Raw genomic sequence first — 23,518 nt, 5'->3', positions numbered from 1 at the left:
TCGGAGACGAGGACTCGGCTGTTGTTGTCTCAGACTCCAGACCAGTGGCGGGTGCGCAGGCGCGGGACTCCCCGGTTGAAAGCAGGGGAGCTAGGGCCGGCGCGTTGCCTTGTGGGAGGGCTTAAGAGAGCAAAATGGCGGATCTGGCGAACGAAGGTAGGAGAAGCGCCGCCCGGGGCAGCTGGCGGGGAGAGAGGCCAGAGGGCCGTTGGCCTGAGGAATGGAAACCCCGGGTGCAGGGGCTCCTCCCGCTAAAGAAAAGTGGTCCCGGGGCTCTGAGCAGGCGAGCTGGCCCCGGTGGCGGGCGTCGCTGGCCTCCCCCTCCCCCCTGCCTCGGCCCCACGGCCGCGGCCCGGGCAGCCTCCGCTCTCTTCAGTCCTGGGCCGTGGGGGGCCGGGCCCTGCCTCCTCGGCTCCCCAGCCTGGAGCCCCGCCCCGTCCCTGTTGGAGCAAATCCCCGTTCCGCGACCCCCCGGGCTCATGTCCTCGGGAGAAGCTCGGTCCGTTGGGCCAGAGGCACGGCCCCAGGGCGCCCCGGGTTCCTATGTAAACACGTCCCGGGCCGCCCTCGGCCCTCGGCGAGCCGGTTAAGGAGGTCCGCCCCCCCAAACTTTCTCGCTCCCGGGGGTGCCCCTGGCCGTCCGTGGCCCTCAGCTGTGACCCCCTTCGTGCCCGCCGTCGTCTCCGTCTGCCCTCTTTGGCCCCTGCCCTCCGCGCCTGCCACTGCCTCTCCTTTCAGTTGTCTTAGGGCCGGGAGCGGCGTTTGCCGGCCGGGGCCCTCGGGCCTTCCTCTCGCGGCCGCCTCGGCGTGTTCCGGGACAGCCTTCATGTGTTGCCGCCCTCGCTCTCTTCCCTTGAGCCTCCTGGTGGCTCGCTCGGCCCTCCCCCTCCCCCTCCCCCTCCTCCCTCCCCCTCCCCCTCCCCCTCCCCGGGGCTGCCCTGTGGCCGGCCGGCCGTTCGCTGCTGGTCGGGCCTCGGCGGGCGGCGCCCTCCCTCCTGCCCCGCTGGACCTGGAGGTGGCCGGAGAGCCGGAACCGCCCATTGACTGGAGTGAGACGAGCCAGAAGGACTTGGGTCCGAGATACTGAAGTATCTCCTTACCCTTTTTGTTACTCCTCGGGAGGTTCCAGTCCGGCGGTGGCCAGAGGAGGCTCCCGGTCCCCCAGGACTGTCTGCTTAAGCAGAGTTCTAAGTGATTGAGGGATCAGGAGTCCTAGGTAATATTTTTAGCTTCCTTGTATTTTTTTTAGCCTAGGATCCTGCACGGGCCATCAGACCTGCTTTACTCCCGGATGAATAGCTTTACCGTGCTATTACCGTGCTGGGGGAAGAAGAGGCCAAACGAGCTTTACCAAAAGACTGGCCAAAACAAGGTTAAACATAGGAAAGTAGTTTCTTGTAAATGTTAATGAGAGGAAATAAAGTTTTAAGGGACACATCTGAACACTGGCGAAAAATAGAAATAGAGAGAATGCAGACAGAAAACTTTAAACTTCGCAGATCAAAAAAACAAAAAACCTAAATATTTAATGAGTTGTTGCCTGCATGCAAAACAGGTAGGTATAAATTGGGTAAATATGATCATCCTTTTAGAGTTATAAAAACTTCAAGAAATATTCTGTTTTATGTCATGCCAGTATTCCATCCAATCCAGAACTCGTAGTCAACCACTCAAAATCTCTTGAAGGTGACACCAAGTGACATTTGTTTTCAGAGGAAATAACTACTATGCCTCCCTTCAAGGCTTTATACTAGATTAAGTCGATCCCTAACTTGCCATGATAACTCAGAGTTTAGATACTCTTCATAACCTTACCTAAACCCTTCTTTAATCCATTTGCTTTTTCAGCCTTTATAGTTCTTGGGATGAGTTCCATGAGTTTATTACTTGGAAAATTGGGCTTCATATTTTATGACTTTAATTTTTTTCTTTGTGAAGTTCCAAGAATGGGAACCCTCTAATTTAGGATTTGATGAACAAGTTCACATTTACTCTATCCATGAACCCCAACAAATCCATGCTTACCTGTGTAATTTTATGGACCTTGATCTTAGCTTTTATCCCTACCGAAAGGTCTCATTGTAGTAGTATATTCTCATAAGATTCTCTATTCCCTTGATCATTTTTGTTCCCCTTTTCTGGTTGGTCTGTAGTGATGACCACAGTTACACACAATCCAGCTAAGCTCAGTGCATCTGCACCATAATACTCTATTCCAAAAAGAGTAGAGAAATGCGTTCTGATTTGTTTCCAGTACCCTGCCTGATCCAGCACCTAGCAGGACCCTTGATTCCAAAAAAGGCATCTAATATTTGTTAAGCTGTTGATGCCTAGCGTTTTTCTGACCATTATGGCAATCATAGCTCACTGGGATGTCATCTTCAGGGAATAATCTGTAGTAATTTGGTTGTTTGGCACAGCTCCTCATTGGAGAAGCATTATGATACAGTAGAAAGAGCACTGGGTTCAATTCTGGATCTACCACTTCACTTGTGTAACCTTGCTCAGGGTACTTTACTTTTCTGGAACTCAGTTTCTTCATCTAGAAAATGAAGGGGTGGGACAGAAAGACTGCTACAGTCCTTTCAAGCTCTAATTGATCCTAAGTAGAATTGAGATGATTTTACTCGAAATACGATTTCTAATACTTGTATGTACTGACTCATATGCCATTTCTCTGCTCATTTACACAGCTTGGTTGAGATCTTTCTACCTTTTATTATAGTATCTCTGTAATTTATAGTCAGGCATACCCCAAACTCTTTAGGTTACCCATCTCAGACTACCTGTTTTGAATTAAAAATTGACTGCTGGGGTTTATTATTGTCATGTGGCAAATGTGAAAGGAAAGTGAGGAAGGAGCAGGAAAAAAGATTTGAATTCTGTCATGGATTCAAGATCTTGGAATTAATATTTTCCCTTGATATTTGATCAAGTCAGTTTGTTAGTTAATACTTATGAGATTTAGGAGATAATATGGTATAGTAGCCAATAAGTTTAGAGTCAGACTACTTGAGTTCAAATCTCAGCTCCTCTCTGTGACATTGGGTAGGCAAATAATTTCACTTCTCCGAGCTTCAGTTTCCGTGTCTATAAAATGATGGGGTTGTACTAGGTTACTAATAAGGATCATTCCAGCTCTAAATCCTTTGACTTTATGGTGGTCTAAGCACTATACTTAGAACTACAATAAGCTATTATCTTTGTCTCCAAAATGTTTACTCTCTGGGGTATACTTTAAGGAGCATTTCACCTTAAATCCTTTAAAGTTCATTTGATGGGAAAGAGACAGGGATATGCAGAAATGATTCTAACTTGAATGAGAAAAATTATCAAGAACTTATAATAATCATGAACTGAATGCTAAGACCTGGAGGAATCACCATGTTTCATGGATTTTACATAACTGAAATTTTTCTGCTTCAACCCATTGTAGTTAAAAATTGGAAGGCTGGTGTAAAAGAAAAAGCATAAATAATTGAAATATACAAATTAAAAACTTATCAAGTTTAGTTGTCAAACATTTTACTAGCATACAACACTTGGTTTCCCTTCCTTATTTTTTTTCATGTATTTGGCAAACATTGAGTACTCAGTGTATGCAAAACCTTGTTCTTGTGGAGGTGTTATAAAGATGATTTAGACAGAAGTTCCTCTCCAGTCTCAGTGTATGGGGCAATGAGGTACTAAGGAAAAATGGAAAGGAAGACTCTTGGGGGGATTGTTTCCACTGGAGGAAAGAGAAAGAAACATGATTCATATACTAGGTCATCAGCTAGTCAAGTAACAGTCCATTGTATAAAAAACACTGTAGGGAAGAAGACTGGGTATGTTCTTGAGGTGTTACAATCTAGTAAGAGAGAGGAACTAAAGAAATGAAAATAAAAAAAGACAAGTCAATACTTCTAAAAAGAGAACTTTCTGAAAGATGGAGACAATGCAATGCAATGGGCATTGTTGGATTTGGAGTCACAGGATCATGGTTTACATCTGAGTTTTGCCACTTAACTTAACTTGTATGACCTTGAGCATTTCACTTAACCTCCCTAGGTATCAGTTTCTTCATCTGTAAAATGAAGACATCCTTTAATTTCATCTTTTACCTCTAAACTTAGGATCCAGCAACTGAGAAGACATCATTTAATAGCCCATATACAACTTTCTCATTTCTATGAAATCTTTTTGAGAATTGTCTGTGTACACAGAAAATATATTCTAGACCACACATTTCAAATGCCTGCAAAACTATTGTGTGCAGCTCACTAGATTAAAATATGAATTGGGAAATGTTTAACAAGGTAAAAATACAGTACGACGTCACTGACATTAATTTGTAATTTTCCAAGGATCTATTTCTATTTGAGTTTGGCACAACTGTCCTAGATGCAAATAAGAAAGGAACACACTTTCACAGATGGTTTTCTATAGCAGATTGTCTTCACTGTCTCATAGTTGACTGAGACGTAAAATGAATACCTCCTTGTATGTTCAAAACAAAAATGTAACAGGTGACACATGGTTAACTGGAACCTAGCTAAAAACCTAGCATTAGCCATATTTTTCTCCTTGCACTAAACCATTAAGAAAATGAAGAAAATTGTTACATTGCCTTTCAAACAAATCCTAACAAAAATTTGTTACAAGAAAAAAAATCCAGACTTTATACTGGGTTCGGTACACTTTTAGCATACTCTCTAATGCCTTCAACATCTAGACAGTTAATTGCATAGTAATATTCCTAATTATGACCCTGAAGAACTTCAGGATCTTTTAAACACCAAAAAAGCAGAAGTTGCCTTCCATGTTTTAAAGAAAGCAAGAGTGCACATTAAGATTTTCAACAATATGAGTTAAGATACAGAGAATTTTCTGGTCAACTGGAAAATTGAATTAACAGTAATGCTTTCATTTGCCCCAATACATGTTGATTAATCATGGTGCAGGACCTGCGTTCTAAGGGGGCTTGCTACAGTAATTGGATCGTGAAGTCAATGAATGTAGGTCTTGCACTTTTAAAAGAGGGTGGGGAGGAGTTGGTTTGGCAGAAAAGGGGAGTGATTTGGACTTAGCATTTCCTGTAGGAAGATTTGTACTAAAGACTTCATGGAACCTGCAGCTGGATGTAATTTGCTTGGGTAAGTAGAGAAAGAGCTGTAATATATGAAGACAAGCAGGTGTGGCTTAGTGTAATTTGGTGGGGAACTTTGAAGTTAGGGATTTTACTTTGAGCTGAGAGAATTTGGAACAAGTAGAGGCTTTTGGGAAGGGAACAGTCATAATCAAAATCACCCTGGAGGGAAGACCACTCTTGGAAAAGTTGTCAATTACTTTGAGTAGCTCTCCATGGTACTTTAACTCAAGAAATAAGATAGGAAAATGGTTGTGATGAATGTTTGCTTGAGGAGATTTTTTTCTTCTTCAGATGGATTTATTTTTCTCTCATTTTTTAATTGTTGAAGTGCACACTACTAGAGCTGTTATCCAAGATAGTATGTGTGCAGCTTAATATGAAGTACTAAGGTATTTTTCGATAGCTTATATAGTTATAAATACTCTTAAAGAACATAATGAGCTCTCTATAGTTTTTGTCGGGGCTAAGAATTGATGTGCCAGAAGCCTGTGATTAGCTGCTTATGAGCTAACTTGTATGATATTAACTATTGTACTCTTAATTGGGCTTCAGATCTGATAGTATTTTGGAGAGTTTTCATGCTTGTAATGGGCCATAGACTCAAATAAATGATTTCTCATGGTCCCAAAATGAGTTAGTCATTGAATGCTCAAGCCAGATGTAGTCTCAGAGATCTTAGAAAATTTGGTTTTACAACCTTCCTTTCACAGATGAGGATACTGAGGTCCAGAGAAGTTAAATAACTTATGTGTGGTCACATAGCTAGTAAGTGGCAGAGCCTATTACTGGCTTACTATTGATTTAAATGTTACTACTTTTTTTTTTGTAACTTAGATCCTATTGGCAGCTAAGTAAGCATAGGAGGACTTCTGTTTCAGTCTTGAGAGACTGTCCCTTATATCACCCTGTACTGCCCAGTGTCCCAAGGTGAGATCATAGACCTACAGAATTTTAGAACTGTAACAAACCTTAGAGATCATAGAATTGAGAGTTGGAAGTGACCTTAGAGCAGGAGTTCTTAAACTGGACCTGTGAACAGTGTATAGATTTCAGGGAGTCCACGAACTTGGATGAGAGAAAATTATATTTTTAGTTTCACTACCTCATCAAGTGAAATTAATCATTTTCTTCAGTTATTGACTTTCTAAGAAAAGATCCATAGATTCTTCACTAGTTTAAAAATATTTAAGAATCCCCTGCCTTAGAAAATCATGCAGTCTAGGTTCTTAACCTTTTTTGTATCATAAATCCCTTTGTCATTCTAGAGAAGTTTGTAGGCTTCTGAGAATGAGTGCATAAAATAAAATGTAGGATGCAAGGAAGCCAATTTCACTGAAATACAGTTATCAAAAATATTTATATTTAAATTCATGGGCTCCAGGTTAAGAGTCAAGTCCATCTCCTCCCCCTCATTTTATGGCTAGAGAAACTGAGACCTCGATTAAGTAACCTACCCAGGATGATAGCAAGCTACTGTCAGAGCTAGGACTAAAACCCAGATCTCCTGACTCACCTGACCCACTACTTTTCCCACTGTACCATGAAGGAATGTCCAAAGGAAATGCCACAAGCCACCTGTACTCTTTTTTGTAAATATGATGATGTGTTTGAAACTGGTGGAGAAAATTGTGGTACCGTATCATATTAGGCATACAGATGAAATTTCTACAAAAATCAGGTTGACAGAGTATGTAACCTCTTAAATCAATGTAGAAGCTAGATTAAAACCTTTATTGTATGTACTGGGAGCTTTGCTAAGACCTGGATTTTATCAGTTAAGATGTGAATGTGGTGTTCTCATGGCAGAGTGCTAGGGGGTGACCTGACTGGCTGGGATCCAGGGCAAGCATATGTTTTAACGAAAAGTACAATTGGGAGTTAAAGTTGTAACATTGCTGAAACAGCAGCTCCACCCAAGAGATGAGGACTGAGGGCTTGCCATCAGTACCTCTCATTTCTGATGGGTTCTGACCATTTACACAGTTCATCACTGTTTGAATTGTTAAATTGCAAGAGTCCTGCTGGTAAAAGTTCTTTTCCTGTATTTGTCCTGATCACTTTGGGAGAAAGGGGCTCTGATGCCTGCCTGGCAGACTGTTCCTTGGTAGTTTGTGGTGGTAGATGCTCATCATTTTCTTCAGGTTTAAGAAATTCCTAGAACCAAATGGTTTGTTCGTGGAAAGAACTTGGAATCAGAGATCCTAAATTAAAATCCTAGCCCTGTTACTACCTCCTTGTGTGACTTTTTGCAAGTCACTCCCCTTCTTTGGGCCTCAGTCCACTAATATTTATTAAGTGCCTCCTGTGTGCCAGACACTGCTTAGTGTCTGGGGATACAAGTAAGGCAAAAGACTGGCCCTATTCTCAGTTTCCTCCTGTATAAACTGAGGGTGTTACAATGATCTCTAAGGTCTCTTCTAGCTCAAATCCCTGTGGTCTGTTATGTAAGGAAGGTTGCTTCTGTTCCCAAACGACATGTGATCTCTTATCCAGCCCTTGAAGTGGCCAGCTACTTCAAAAGATAAATAGCCTTGCTATTACTGGGACTTTTGGGTACTACTACCAGGCTTAAAATCTAAAACAAATAGAGTTATAAAGTTACATATCTATGTATGTGCAAGCTTTGTTATTATGAATGGCCTTTACCAAAAAAGATCTTAACTGATTTTGGTTGACAGCCTAAGCAAAAGTACTATCTGCCATAAATTCCATCCATGTGGACTTTTCTCCTTTTAAGGTACATTTAAATTTTGTAAAACCATGACTTTTCCCAAATTTACATCCCATTTTTGTGTAGCAAAAAATTCTACAGTTGGATTTTTTAGTTTGCTTACTGGTGTGAGGATAAAAATCTGGTTAGCTCTGGAGAACTTACACTTTATCAGTAGTAATCAGAGTTCCCATTTCTGTAGTACTGCAAGGTTCACAGAGTGGTTGCCTCATAACCAAAGAAATAGATAATATAAATACTATTATTATCATTACATCAATGAGAAAAGTCTCAGATTGATGATGCTGTTTCTGTCATCAAGGAGCTACCCAGTATGAGAGCTAAGATCTGAACTCCTCCATTTGACTCTTGAGTTCTTTGCTGCTTTTCACAAGTTATTCTGTTGTGGAGATGATTAAGATATAATTATTTATAAAGTCATTTGTAAATGCTAGCTATTTACCTCTTATATACCAGCCAAGTTGCTGACTCCTAATCTCCTTCCCTACTAGGGCTGTTCAAAAACATTTTCTTCTCTTCTCCAGTAGCACACCTATCCTCTTACTGAGAGCTAATAATCTAACCTCCCATTTCACTGAAAATATTGAGATTACCTGACAAGAAAACTCTATTTCACTACTTGAAATTTTTCAGTATTATCACCCTTTTTGTCTTTTCAGAGTCGTTTATGTAACCTATTCCTTGCTAAAACTAATTCCTTCTACCTGTGAACTAACTAGGTCCCAACTTCTCCCAACATGTCTAGAATTTTGCTCCAATATTTTCTCATCTATTTTCAGTTTTTCATCTTTTAATTTGCATCTTTCCATCTGCCTGTAAGCATGTCCAGGTCTCTTTAAGAAAAAAACTTCTTCCATGACTTTTTTCCTTACCTATGTTGCTGTGCTATCACTTTTCTCATTTATAGCCAAAATTCTTTTTCAGCCATCTTTATCCTTAACCCTTTAAAGTAAGGTGGCTGTATTTTCTGCTCTGTTGAAAATGCTGTCTCAAAAGAAACCACCAAATCCAATGACCTTTTTTCAGTCTTTTGAACTTGGTAGCATTTGACACAGATATGCTGGCTTTGTTGACCCTATGTTTGCCCACTTGTTTCATTTTCACTGACTCTTTGACCTCAAAGGGTTGCGGTTGTCTTAGGGTCTTGTTTCCTCTTGACTATTCCCTTCTCATTTTCAGTTTTATTGGTTCAACTAACTGGTCTGTATAGATGATTTCCTAATCTGTTTATCCAATTCCATCTTATACCCTCAGCTGCCTCCAGGACAGCAATATGTGCCAGGAGCACGCTGGATTCAAAGTCAGAGGAACTGAATTCAGAACCTGTCTCTGCCATTGAGTGTGAGTTGGCAAGTCACTTCACCTCTGGGCATTCTTGGGAATAGAATGAAGAGATTAGATAGGTGACCTCGAGTCCCTTCCATCTCCAAATCTATGGTGTTGCATGTGGTCTACTGTCACCACCATAAACGAATCCAGCATTTGTCATCTTTACTCTCCTTTCTCCTATCTTCACTTCCAAACTTGCTGTTGTTTCTGAAAGGCCCTTACTGCCCCTTGCCTCTGGACTATTATAGTAGCATCCTAACAGGCCTTCTTTCCTCTAGCCTCTTTCACTTTAATCTGTGTTTCATATCACTTTTCAGACCAATCTTTCTCATGCATAGATAGATGTCATCATGTCATTTCTGTGTTCAGAATTCCACAAAAGGCTCCTGATTGCCTGCAGAGGAAACCTGGCATTCAAAGTTCTTCAAAATCTTGAGCCACTTTTTAGCCTTTATGTATTATCTACCTCTATGCAATAATCTAGGCCTCAGTTAAACTAGGCTGCTCATTGTTTTCTGGGCCTGCCCTGCATTTTATTTGGTTTGTTCCTTTACTCTTATGCTTGAAATGGCCCCATCCACTTTACCTGTTGAATTCCTTCCTGGTCTTTAAATTCCAGTCCAAATACTACCTCCTCCCAGAATCCTTCTTTGATTCTCCCAGTTGATAATTACCTTTTCTATTTCAGACTTTATAGAGAACTTTGTTCCTACCTCACTTATACATAAACTCAGATTCTTTGTGTATTTGTAAACTTAGCTACTGGAGGATAGGAACTTTGTCTTATCTAGACCTGTTATCTTCCCCAGGATGCACTTAATAAAAGTTTATTGAACTGAATCTCTTTTAGGCTTTTTAAACAGAATTACTTTCTTTTTAAAGGCAAAGGCCTGGGAAAGGTGTAGGAAACAATACAATAAAAAAGACTTTGGACTGTGTTGTTCTTAACATGAAAATGTTGCTGCCACTTGGGGGTGAATTTAGCAGTTCTTTTCCATTGCTGGTAATAGGGTTTTATTGTTGGGGGGGTGGTGAATTCTTATCTACATGTGATTGATTTGTGTCTTTCTTGAATTAAGTGCACCAAGTTTATATCTATTGCTTTTAGGAGTGATGACACTGTTCTTAGCATATTAGGGATCAGGGAATCTGAATAGGAAACCAATACAAGCCTAATTTTAAAAAATTTTTCCTTGCATAATCTACCTACTACTAGAGAGTAATTGCCAGTTTTCTGTACAAAAATTCATTTCAGTACCAGAATTTACTTTAGGAATATTTGTGAATCACCATCTCTTATAAATTAATAAATGACTCAGCTCTTTGTATATTGGTACCATTACCTCCACAGATTTAGTTTTGGAGGATGTGTATATGCGATGCATTTCTTTTTATAAATTTTTATTGATATCTTGTTTTTTTATTGACAAAATTTCTCTTAGTATCCCTCCCACTTTCCCAGAAGTTATCCCATGTAACATAATATTTTTAGAGGAATAAGAGAAAAAAGTCAGTAAAACTGATCAATTCATTGAAAAGAAAAAAATATGCAATGTGTCCTGCCCGTGGTTCTCCCACCTCTGCATAGGAATAGAGTAGAGGTGTCCTTTAATATCTCTTCTCTGGGACCATCCTTGTTCTTTGTGATTTTGCATCATTCACTTTTGGTTGTTTGGTGGTGGTTCTTTCCATTTGTGTTGTTGTTTTCATTTCATATAATATACCTCGTATCTTTATAAATGAATTTTGTGAGATTTGTTTGGGAAGGGAAATGAATTTATCATTGGCTTACACAAAACTTGGTTTTGAACCTAAAATGATGACTGATAGTTCTTTTGGTTCACCTAGTAATTGTTTTCTTTTTAACTTTCATTTCAGAGCTATTGGTAATTTCTCCAACAATTAATAACTTGTATAGTTTATAGTGAACAGCAGGTGTTGGTATTAAGGCTGATACTGTGTTACTAACATGCTGTTACTTTTGGTGTGAAGATGCTTTACATGTTGTCTTAGTAGATAAGAAGATTAAGAAACATCAGTTAGGATTAAGCTTAATTTCTCTGGGTATCTTGATGACAGTTTTTGGTCCACTTTAAGTGGCATTCCATATGAGAGCTGTTTCTTGATGTGACTGATCTTTCAATTAATAAGACATATAAAGCAGGGTAATAGAAACAATCCTCAGCTTCCGCTTTGTTTCCCCCTTTTGTGCTCTGTTAGAGAGGAGAGGAATGGTCATCACGATAGGAGGAAGGTAATCAAATTGAAAGGAGTTTGGGGATACAGGGGACTTTGGATGCTTTATGCAATTCTCTACCTCTATTTAAATTAATACTGGATCCTGGTGTTCAAGGCCCATTACAGTTTGTCTTCCATCTCCTTGACTGGTCTGATCTTAGACTGCTGAAGCTAAATTATGAATCCTTTTGCTCTGCCTTTGCCTCTCTACCTCACTGCTTAAGGCATTCTCCTGACTGGAGTGGATTTCTCTGCCTTCCCTTCCCTGCATTTCCATTACTGAACTCCCTTCTCTTTCTTTAAGGCCTGATTGTGGTGCTATTACCTCCTCCTTGAAGCCTTCTTTGATACTGCCTCCTCTCCCATATCCCTCACCTATGTTTTGGGGGAGGGGATAAGCATTTAATTGGGTCCAGGCGCTGCTTTTGCAAATATTATCTCATTTGATCAATTAGGATGGAAATATCTCAGTGTTCTTCATCTGGACCTCTCCTGTGTTATCAGGCTTACTGAGATAAAAGCATAGTTTTTTTTTTGTCTTTTCCCCTTTTGATGTGGTCTCATGATATGCTTCTTGGTATCCCAAGGTGGGGGGGGTGGTTTAGAATTATCAGTCAAAATTAAGCAAGTGGTGTTAAGTGCCTGTGACTCTGCCTGGCACTGAGTTAGGTTTTGGAGATACAAATTTTTTAAAAAAGAAACAATCTCTACTTTTAAGGTGCTTGGTCTAACTGGTGAGACAACTAGTACATAAGAGTATAAACAGAATAATTACAAAGTGATGAAATGCAGAATAGTTAAATACCAGGTAGGTTGAGAGGAGAGGACACTAGCAGTTGAGGGGGATCTGGAAAGGCTTACTGTAGAAGGGGGTATAAGAGTACATTTCAGGCACTGTGGAAAAACTTGAAAATGGGGGATAGTGCTGTGTGCAAGCAACAGAGATGCTGCCAGTTTAACTGGATAGGGAGTGTTGGAGAAGGGAGTATTTTTGTTCAGCGAAGCAGGAAAGATAGGTTGTAAAGGTCTTTAAAAACTAAACAAGGAATTTATTTGATTCTAGAGCTAATAGGGAACCTCTCAAGTTTGTGCTTTGCTCATAGTAGGTGCTTAATAAAGTGTTTACTTGAATTGCCCTTAACATTTTGGGAAGGCATTTTTATGAAAAAGACTTCATATTTCATTTAATTTAAACATTGACATTCTGAATATGTAGAGCAAAGTGCTACATGATTAAACATGTGACCAAAGACACAGTATACATTTGTTTCAATATTGAGGTGTTAACCTTGGAGTGTGTCTAGTTTTTTGCCTGGTAATTTAATGATTTCATTCTTAATGACCCTCTTCTTCTTGCCTGATAAAACAGCAGAGTTGGCCAAAGTGGAAGAAAGTCAGGTTACTTGCCTAAAGTTTTACATTAGCCCTATTCATCACTAGCTAGATCATACTTTCCCACAGATCTTCATCTAAAGGGTTTATAGAATTGATTTATTCTGAGTACTTTGAAAGAATGTGTCATTTCCTTATAACTAGAGCATACTTTAGCAAAAATGGATGAGTGAATGAATAAGATGAAATAGAAGCTAAAGTCTGAATAAATTCAGTGTTAACACAAACTCCCTTTTGGAGTTTCTGGTATTTGAAGACAGCCTGAAGTACTGATGAATCTTTGCACTAGTGAGATTGCATAGAGCTTAAAAATAAGCTAGTAATGAAAATATTCTTGATTTAACAGATATTCTTTTGTAAAACAAGAGAATGGGACTAGGCAACTTTAAGAACCTTTTTATTTCTCTGTGTATTCTTTAATTATTCATTATCATTAGAGAGTATTAATTCAGTTACTCAACAGGTGTTTATTAAGTACTTTCTTTGTTCTGGGAATGGGGGAGTGGCTAAGTTCATAAATCACACATTATTAGTATAAACTAACTCATCCAGGATTTACTACCTATGGGCAGAGGAAACAATTTAAAACCAGTTATTAATAGTGTTTATCTTGAGTCAAAGAGGAGTGCATTTGGGGACAAAGGAGATGTGACTCTGAGGTCCTGATTGGGTGTCAGGGAAGTCGATAATCCCTTGGTTGATCCGGGAATGCCTCACAGAAGAGGTGTTATTTCGAGAGCTCTTTAAAGGCTTTAAGAGTAAGAGGCTGACTGGAGGCCTTTGGATTAGAGGCTCCAAGAAAGGATAATGACAAAAATGAAGTTCAGGGCACCGGGATGAATGATATTGAACGAGAGACTCGGTTCTGGATTTGATCCACGGTATGTTCAGTAACTGTAGTAGAACAATAGAGGAACATAGCATTTATTCAGTTTACCCATGAAGAATTTTATGAGGTATGTTTGGAAGGTTTTTGTGGGAGGATGGAACTCAGTGTTGACTTACACAAAACTGTGTAAAATAATCTAAATTGTCTCTACAATATAAGTGAATTTTTTTTAGTTCTACAGTGACTGAATGTACCTTTTGAAATTGTTGGGTTTCTTTTTTCACTTATAAATGCCTAGTTTGCTGTTGAAGAAGGTCTATACAGAGGGTCTATACATTAATGTTTGTGTGGTTACTACTTCTATTTCTTGGTTACTTCTGTGATTAAAAACAAACAAAAAAAAAAAGCCAAAAAAACCCCAACCAAACCTTTAGTGGCTCCCTGTTGCCTAGAGGGTAAAATATATAAATTATTTTTAAATTAATTTTTTTCAAAGAGCAGAAATAGATTCTCTCTCTTTCCCACTTAACTGGGCAAAAAAAAATCCTCATAACAAATATATATAATAAAAAAAAGCAGTTTCTCATATTGCTCATACCTTTGAATAAGACAGAAATGTCTCATTTTGCACACCAAGTCCATCAGCTCTCTGTGAGGAGAGTGGGCAGCATGCTTCATTATCAGTCCTCTGGAATCCTGGTTGATCATTGCATTGGTAGAGTTCTTATGTCTTTCAAACTTCTTTTTACAGTGTTGTTATTGTATAAATTGTTTTTCTTGTTCTGCTTCATTCTTCATCAGTTCATACACATCTTCCCAGACTCCACTGAAACTGTCCCCTTCATCATTTCTTATGGCACAATTCCATTAGATTTATATGTCACTGTTTGGCTGTTATTCCCCAGTTGTTGAATACCCTCTTAATTTTCTATTTCTTTGATACTACAAAGAATTCCTATAAATATTTTTGCTAGTATGGATGTTTTTCCTCTTCCTTTAATCTCTTTTTTGGGGACATATACCCAGTAATGATATCAGTATCAGGTTAAAGGAGTATGCCCAGTTATGCATTTTTGGGGATAGAGTTCCAAATTGGTTTCTTGAATGACTGTACCAATTCACAGTTCCACAAGAGTACATGTTTTCTCATATCTCCTCAAGCAATTGTTATTTTCCCTTTTAGTCACCTTTGCCCAGTTGTGAAGAGGAACTTAAAAAATTATTTTAATTTGCATTTTTCTAATTACTAGTGATTTGGAGCATTTTTTTCATATGACTGTTGATAGTTTGGATTTCTTCCTCAGAAAACAGTCTTTTCAAAACCTTTGAACCACCTAAACACTTGGAAAATGGTTCTTATAAATTTGAATCATTTCACTATGTGTTGGAAATGACACTGTCAGCGAAATTTGATGAAAGATTTTTCTTCTTTAATTACTTATTTCCTGTCTAATTTTATATAATCAAAATGACACATTTTATCTTCTGTGGTCTTCCCTGTCTCCTTTAAAACATACAAACTCTTCAACCTGTCATTTAAGGACCTTCACAACATGGCAGCAGCTTTATTACACTCTGCTTCCTTTCACATACCTAGTGTCACGTATCTGGTATTCTAGCGACACTGGACTAATACCTGTCCCCTTATTTTATTCTGTCCTGTCCTGCCTTTGTACATTTGGTAGCTTCCCATTTCTGGAACATACTTCTTCATCTCCACCTGTTGAAAGCTTTCATCCCTTCAAAGCCTAGCTTTAGTCCCACTTTGTCTATGAAACTTTTCTTCAACTTCTCTCTCCTCACACACCTAACTGGATGTTTTCTCCCTCCTCATATATTTCTAGAGCTTCTCCTTTGCCATATTTTACCTTGAATCATATTTATTTGTGTCCATTGGATATCCCATCAGAGCTCCTTTAGGACAGAGATGCTGCCTTTTTTTATCCTTACTTTCTCAGTGTTTAGTACAAGGAATTTTATATATATATGGGGTTTTAATACATTTTGGTTGTAACATTATTTGCTTTAGCCTTATAGTAACTGATTGTTGTAAGTGATGATTGTTTAGTTGCCTGATTGCAGGTAATTTTTAGGTTTTTTTGTTTGTTTTAAAAAATATTTTAGCTGCTGGAATATTTTATATAGGGTATGTATATGGGTGCACAATTGTGCATTTCCAGCATTATTTGCTATTCATAGATTTCCTGGCCTTAGCGGAATGGAATTAACCATGACCCTGAAGGTGGTTGTTGGTAGTGTAACGGTAGTGGATTTCTGTACTTTGTTTTTGTCTTTGGTAATGTTTAGAAGTTGCTGACTGTTTAATAGAATATTGGAAGATGGGGTATTGGTCTCAGGTATTGGCAGCAAGAAGCTCAGTTTGTGACAAGCTTGGATATATTGCTAATGCTGTTTGTTGCCCATCCCTGTGATTCTACCACTTTTCTCTCTCCCTTTATCCTGGCCTATATTTCCTTTTCTGTTCCAACTAGGATGTTTTATTTTATTTATTTTTAAATTAGCCATCCTACAAAATTCCCAAGAGTTCCTACGACCTATCACTCTAGTAGATTCCACAGGGGGAAAATATTTTATCCCGAAGTTTTTCTAAACTGGCATCCTTAAATGGTTATGTAGAACTTTACCTCTTTAATATCATTCCCTGTATATTATCTATATTATTATTATTATATTATCTGTACTACCATTTACATAGTAAATCCTCTAAATATTAGTTGGCTGAATAGATTGTATAACTACTAGTTTTAAAGTCTGGGCAGCAATACAGAAGAAGGACGCTTAGAAAGAATAGTCTTGCTACCACCCTTTTACTCCATGATTTGTTCAAGCAGCTCTGCAGAAATTTTGAATCATGGTAAGGCAAATCGAATTGTGTCTATGCCCCTTTCTTATTCCATCTGGTGTGTCCACTTTGCTCTTTGATATTTTTTGCTCTTGTACTCCCCAGAAAGAGGTCCAACTTCCTCTAGAGTTGTCTGTATCATTGTTCTTAGGGATGCCTACATTCCTCCAGGCACAACTCAACTTATTTCACCACGAGGAAGACCTCCCTGCTGTCGTCTAAATGCTTCTTCCACACCATCTCTCATGTCACACTCCCTAAAACCTGGCTCCTCATTTCTTTCCACTGACCATGCTTCCTTTACTGCCTCTTGCTCTGTCCCCTCCCTGAGACCACTCTTTTCCATTAAGTTGTGTCCCAAATAGCAACAGACCTTACTAGAGCTCTCTGTCTAACTCAGCACTAGGCATAAATTAGTCCTGTGCTCTCTTAATGAAAGGGGTTCCTTCAAGGAGGTTTATTTTCAAGCTCCTGCCCTGAGGAAAACAAGTGGGGTAGATTGAAGTAGTGACATTTCTAGTGCTGGGAAGCCATATCTAGCTCTTGGAACAAAGAGAACTTCTGTGAAGAGTTGGCTAGTTTGGCCTCTCTGCAGCTGAATATTAGCAACATCAATTTCTAGAATGTATTGTATGTTTTTAGAAAGGTAACTGGAATTTGTACTGTGTAAGGTTGTGCGAGTGAGACTCAAAGCCAAGATCATGTGAAGAAGACCCTGGGTATGGCACAAGGGAAGTGAACAGGGCTTCTTGGCACATATTAACCGACTTTTACTAACATCAGTAGAATATGATAGAGAAATTGTGACTTTACTGAGCTGTATTCTAAGTCAGAGGTCTCTGCCCTATAGAATTTTATCGTAGGAATTGTCTTTTGCTTTTCCTTCACACGGATATATCCCAAAGTACTTGGAATAGCAGCATTATAGGAGGTTGCCAGCTTATCACAAGCAATTGCCATTAGCTCTTATTGCTTGTCTGCCATTGGGTTGCTTTGGGGTATATACTTGAACCCTGAATTTTGGAAAGGAACTGGTACTACCAGGAGTACTTCAGAGGCTGAGTTTGGAACCAAGGTGGCTAAGGGACCAAGCAAACAATGGGTTGACTGTGACCTACTCTGTAACTGAGCTGCGGGGTTAGGGGCAGGGGAGGTTCCCAAGAGACCCCCACCTTACATTTTCCCTGAAGTTACTTGGAACTTGCTGGATCAAGGGACATGTTAGTGTTTCTTGAGCCTACCTTCACCTAACCACAACTCCTGGCAGGAAAGAGAAAGGGATGGGACACTCCAGTTCTGGCCTGTTGTTGAGCAGGGAGGAGGCTCTATCGTCATTCATTGCCAGGCCCTAGGACAAATATGCACCAAAACAACGAATGAGAAAAATAAATACCATCCAATTTGTCACATTTGTTTGTTCCACACTGGTACTTTTCCTTCCTTGTGCCCATTATCCTGTTACCGTTTCATTCCTTTGGCAACATTTCTTAAAGTTAGACTCCAAAACTGACAAATAAATCTTGTTTTGAGTTTCCAAATAAGTATATCAACTTAGAATACAAGTTGTATTGGAGAAGTGCTCTAGTAGGGCAAACTTCCAGAAGGTGTATGCAATGTGGTTTGATTTTTTTCACTACTACTTTGTTCTTCCTAATGTGATGTTCATTGGAGATGATGGTATTTTTTTTGTTCTGTTTTTAAGTGTTGGGGGGAAAAAAACCAATTTTTCTTTTTGCAGAAAAGCCTGCCATTGCACCACCCGTCTTTGTGTTTCAGAAGGATAAAGGACAAAAGGTAAGGGGCCAGTAAGTTATATCTTCTATGCGTTGGTTTCTTTAACCTGCTTTCAACCTGTAGGGATACATAAGGTAACAGAAGCCTGTTGTAGAGTTGTGGAAACCTAGAAAGAGTGTCAGGGCTGGAATTTTACAAGTAAAGGGTGAGGGAGGCCATAAGGTTACTCTGGGATTGATGATTAGATTTTTTGTGGTGGAAAGAAAGGGAACTTTGTTTTCAGAAAGTGAAGTGAGATAGAAGTGGATATTAAGGGGAAAAGATAGTTCTGTTTATGCTTTTAGGAGTGTTTTCTGTCATATCCTTCTCAGTACTTGTCTCTTTGGAATGTGCCCATTTTGAGTCATTCCTGTTGATAATATAACTTAGAATAGTTACAAGTTCATTTACCTTATAATTAGTGGCCACTTCTACTCATGAAGGCATTTTTTTTTTCAAAGTGAGTTTAAGGATTGCCTAAATACAGTGTTAGTGGAAAGCATTGTTCAGATCACAGAAACCATAACTAAAATCAAGCTGGTGAGTCCAGGGGGGTGGGAAGTACTATGAAGATCTCATAATACCATATGCCTTGGTTTTAAATTTATCTGAGTTTGGTGTGTGTCAAATCAGTTATGTGGTTTAAAGTAGTTGATGATCCTGGGAGCCTGGTTTCCACAGCACATCAGCTATAAGTGAGTGGTATTTTTGTCTCACCAGAAATGATCCAGGGATTGTATAGATTAGTTTTTTCTGGATGATTTTTTACAGGAAGATTATATCACAGGGAGGATTAGGTGGTGAAACAAGATAAAGAAGCAGTCTGCCCTTTTGCTGCACACACAGTACCTACTGTATTAACATGAACTTAAAGTTCATGGGATTTATATTTGAGCCTTTACCTGATTTGTAACCCTCTTAACAATTCGTATTTTTAATCAAGTACTAATTTATACTCTTTCCATTATTAATTCCTTTGCTAAAGACATGAAAAATCTCCAAAGTTTGATAATCCAAGTGATTTTCATGTTCCATCCCATTCTGAATAAAGATGCTTTCTTTCTTGGACTGATTTGTCTATTTATGGATCTTGTTCTTTGTGCTTTAAATATTCTATGTAAAGAGTTTCTACATGAGCTCATAAGTTGTTAGGAAATGAGTATGGAGATACTGAGAGATGAACTTAAAAGAGTGTCTTTTCTGGTCTTAGTAGATTTGGTTCCCCTAGGTGTTCAATAAATTGCAAAATTTTGAGCTTTTCTTAATTCATCCTTTGAACCATCTATTTCAGTTTAATATTCATAATAGAAATTGACAGTTCCTTAAGCTAGAAGTTTTCTGTTTGTTTTTTTTAAAAGAACTATTTGTCGCTTGCTGATACAACATCCCTTTTAGAGTTGCCAGTGATTCTGGCCCTTTGGGATAGGAGTTGTGGTCCATTGCTGTAACCTACAGGAGGTACTTGTAAGTCACATGATGTGTGATGAAGTTGCATGGAAAACATGCAGGAAAGTCTTTTAGCTTTTTTTTTTTTAATGTGTGAGCATCTTTTTTAAAAATTGGAATAATGAGTTATGGTTCAACCAGAGTCCAGTGTAAGTGCTGCCTCATCATGTCATAGAAAGAAGGTAACTCTGGGTTCTCCAAGTCTTTAACAGTGGAGTACAAACTCAGGAATGCTTGGCGAACAAACTGCCTCTTGTCCAAGGACCGGCTTAAAACATGAATTAATTGTTGTTAACCTTAATGTGAGATTCTTATTCAGAGATTGTGAGAACTTCAGGACTAAAAGAAATGAGCCACATTCATATTGATATTCTTTTTATCAGCAAACATAGACGATCTAGAAATTACAACTAACTTGAAAAATGGAAGCTAATAAAGGAACTGGTATGTTTGATTTCCTTGTAAGATGAAGAACACCGTGGAATATTAAATAAATATAGTAGTTAAATGCAAACATGTGTAAGTGGCTAAAAGGAAATACTCTGGTAGTTTTCTGTAACGTGTGATTGTCCTGGAAGTGCTAGGTGCCGTGGTAGAGCATCCTGGTTTCTAGGTTTCTGGTACTAAACTAACTAAGCAACACTTTTGTCATAAGATCGCTGTGGTTCTTTACATAACACTAAATATATAGTCATTTATTTACAATTTCAGTAATTCCAGATACTGCCCTGTTTTGAGGTGGTATGTTTATGATACCACTGAGTATTGAAATGAATATAGTACTTTTATTCCTCATTGTTTCTTACAAGTAAGGAGAAAAAAATAGTGCAGTGTATCAGGATGTCTGTCAAATGGTTGCTTTTTGTTTCCTTTATTTGACTTTGGAAGTAAGAATAGAAGTGAAGGAAAACTTACAAAAGCCAGCCATAGTGTACCTCCCCAAGATAAAGTGTTTTGATTTTTTTCCTATTACTTGAAGTATTATCCAGACTTCCTTAATTGTTGCAGTTAGTCATTTTTTTTGAGTGATTTTCTCAGCCCGAGAAAAGACTGCTTAACAGCTAACTAAATTACCTATCAAACATAGCACATGATTAGGACTGGAAAGACCTATCCCTCTCCTCCCCCTTTTTAAATAAGCTGATATTATTAACATGTATGTTTTAGAAAAATAGCTTCACTCTTCAAGTTTTGTTTATTTAATTACTGAATCTTGATTTAAATAAAAACTGAAGCAGTCAGAACATTGATTATGTATGTGTATGTGTATATATGTATTTGTTTGATGAGAAGATCAATTAATTTCTCTTCTACAGGGAGGGAGTTGATCTAGCTTTGATGTAATCCCAGCAAATAGATGAATTGCAATAAGATTGCATATAGACTGCTAGGACATCTTTTTAATATTTTCACTTCCATAGAAAACTATTAAATGCATATTTTTTTTTAGTGCTGAGCATAGCAGTTCACAGAACTTTTGCAGTTGCTGCCCTGTTATATTGACAGACATGGAAAATGAAGTCTTGGATTTAGCTGCTGGCTATTTCCAGTTCTTTTGCATGTTCAGCACAAACTCCTAAGATTGGTTTATTTGTTAAGTGCCACATTCGTAGCAAAATCTTTCTCCTAGTATTTTGAGAGAGCTTCGATAAAACAGTCGTAGTGGGGAGGAATGTTGGATCAGGAGTTGAAATAAATGCCAGTTGCTGCAGGTTCTTTTATGAAACCATCATATTAGCCATGTGGGTAAAAGAAACCCATCCTCCCTTTTGCTTATGTTAGCTAAATATTTTGTTCAGTATGTAAGAACTTTTCTGTATGCTAGGTACTGTAAGTGCAAAGAATACAAAGAAAGGCAACGAACAAAAAAACAATCCCAGCTTTTAAGGAGCTTACAGTTGAATAGAGACAACATACAAACAATTTATGTACTCATTAAGCGATTTATTAAGCACCTACTGTATGCTCATGTACTGTGCTAGGCAGTTCAGATTCAAAGGCAAATGACAGGTCTCTGCTGTCAAGGTCACAGTCCAATGGAAGTGACAACATGGAAACAATTATATACAAAAAAGATAGGGGTGGTGTTTGTGTGTGTGTGTGCGTACACTGGCATTAAAGAAAAGCTTCTTATAGAAAGTTGGATTTTAGTTAGGACTTGCAAGAAACCTGAAGATAAGGATAGCCAATAGAAATGCTGGAAGGGTGTTGGGGAAGGGTGGAGGATAGGAGGAGGCCATTGTGGCTGGATTGCAGAGTACATGGGGGAGGGGTGGATGGCAAGAGATGTTAAAGTATAATACTGGAAAGATAGGGGGGCAAATTGTATAAAGCTGTGAATGCCAGAGGATTTTATAAGAGCTGCTAGACGTCATTGACTTCATTGAAAACATCCTCCTTTTCTCCTCCCAAGGCTCCCCATCCCCACCCCAGGCCAAATCGCAGGTAACATAGTCCCATAAATCTTCACTTCAGGAAGATTAATTTGACAGTTTAACAGCTGGGGTGGAGGATGGGCTGAACTGAAAGGAGATTGGAGACCAACCAGCAGGCTATTTTATTCGTCAGGGCATGAGATTAAGAGGGACTGCCTGCATCTTAGTGGGTGTGGCAGAGAAGAGAAGGAGGCACATATAAGAGATGTTATGAAGGTGAAATTTTGTACAAACAAGATCTATACAGGACACATTGGAGGTAGTCTTAGAAGGAAGGCACTAAGACTAAGGAGGACTTGGAATGGCTTCTTAGAGAAGGTAGGACTTGAGGTGAGCCGACGATAACCAACAAAGCTAGGAGGTGAAGATAAAAAGAGGCAGAGTGCTACAAGAATAGAATATTGGGAGATGTAGAGGTCAGTTATTTTATTTAAATTTACCATCTTTTTTTGTACTATAATGAGCATTTTAGAAATGCAAGATACTGGCTATTTGGTTTTAAAAAACTACTTCAAAATAACTTAAAAGATAATGCAGTGATATTAGTGTTGATTATTTCCATTGATGTAATCACACTTCCATGTCTTAATAAGCTGGATTCATGAGTTCTCTGGGCAAAAACAAAACAAAACAAACAACACTGTCTTCTCCCCCCCCACCCCCAATCATCTGGTAGCCCACCTTTCTTCTGGGCATGAACCTCTCTGGATTTAACTTAAGATAGTCTTTGGGAAATAGATGTAAGATCTGTTCGTGAGCCTTGGAAGCCTTTGCAGACCAATGAATGCTGCTGGGGATTGCCCTTCACTGGCCTATCCTTTCAAGATTTAGTGTCACTTTCATGCATTAGAGTGGGATTTTAGTGGAGGTCTTTGAAGATTTTTAAAATATTGATTTGCCAGAAAAGTGAATTTTCGTGCATTCAAAACATAATTTGAAATTCACTGTTTCTGTAAGTAATGACTAGAGTTACGTATGTTTTATCAGCAATATTTTTAGATGATATCAATGGCTGATGAGTTCTAGGTGTTTGATTTATATAAGTGTAACATTGGAAAACTTTAAGGAAGGAGGCCTCCTCTGGTTAGGTGTAACAATAATAATAGATCACAAAAGTGCTTTTGCATGTTAAACATTTGATTAATTAATTGTAAAAACCTTGAGATTGTTGCTAAGAGTGAAGTAGTTAGCTCTGTAAAGTTTTTTTTAATATCAGTGACCTGTAATAAAACTTTTTAACCAAAGGTGATGATGAAATTCTATGTTAGGCCTTTGATTTTTGTCCGTATTTATTTCTTGGGCTAGATTTTGAACATTTACCTGCTGTGATAGGATTTGACCACTTGTGTTC

General features: G+C 38.7%; 1 protein-coding gene across 20 annotated transcripts in view; it reads left to right on the top strand.

Moving 5' to 3' along the window:
* Positions 1–28: 28 nt before the first annotated feature.
* Positions 29–23,518, top strand: part of RANBP3 (RAN binding protein 3) — a 94,160-nt gene continuing 70,670 nt past the window's right edge. For 17 of the 20 annotated variants that reach the window (XM_072601967.1, XM_072601964.1, XM_072601961.1 and 14 more), the window contains exons 1-2: positions 29–156; positions 18,252–18,307. In XM_072601967.1, the coding sequence (XP_072458068.1) occupies positions 135–156; positions 18,252–18,307 (78 nt within the window). In that variant the 5' untranslated portion in view covers positions 29–134. Of the gene's footprint in view, positions 157–1,249; positions 1,556–9,121; positions 9,204–18,251; positions 18,308–23,518 lie in introns of those variants that run through there. The other 3 variants (XM_072601950.1, XM_072601954.1, XM_072601956.1) reach the window with 3 other exon arrangements.

This window comes from Notamacropus eugenii, chromosome 4, assembly GCF_028372415.1.
Source record: "Notamacropus eugenii isolate mMacEug1 chromosome 4, mMacEug1.pri_v2, whole genome shotgun sequence".
NCBI classification, from domain to species: domain Eukaryota; kingdom Metazoa; phylum Chordata; class Mammalia; order Diprotodontia; family Macropodidae; genus Notamacropus; species Notamacropus eugenii.
Note: the sequence above shows the minus strand (reverse complement) of the source record. Positions and strands in the feature narration are given on the sequence as shown.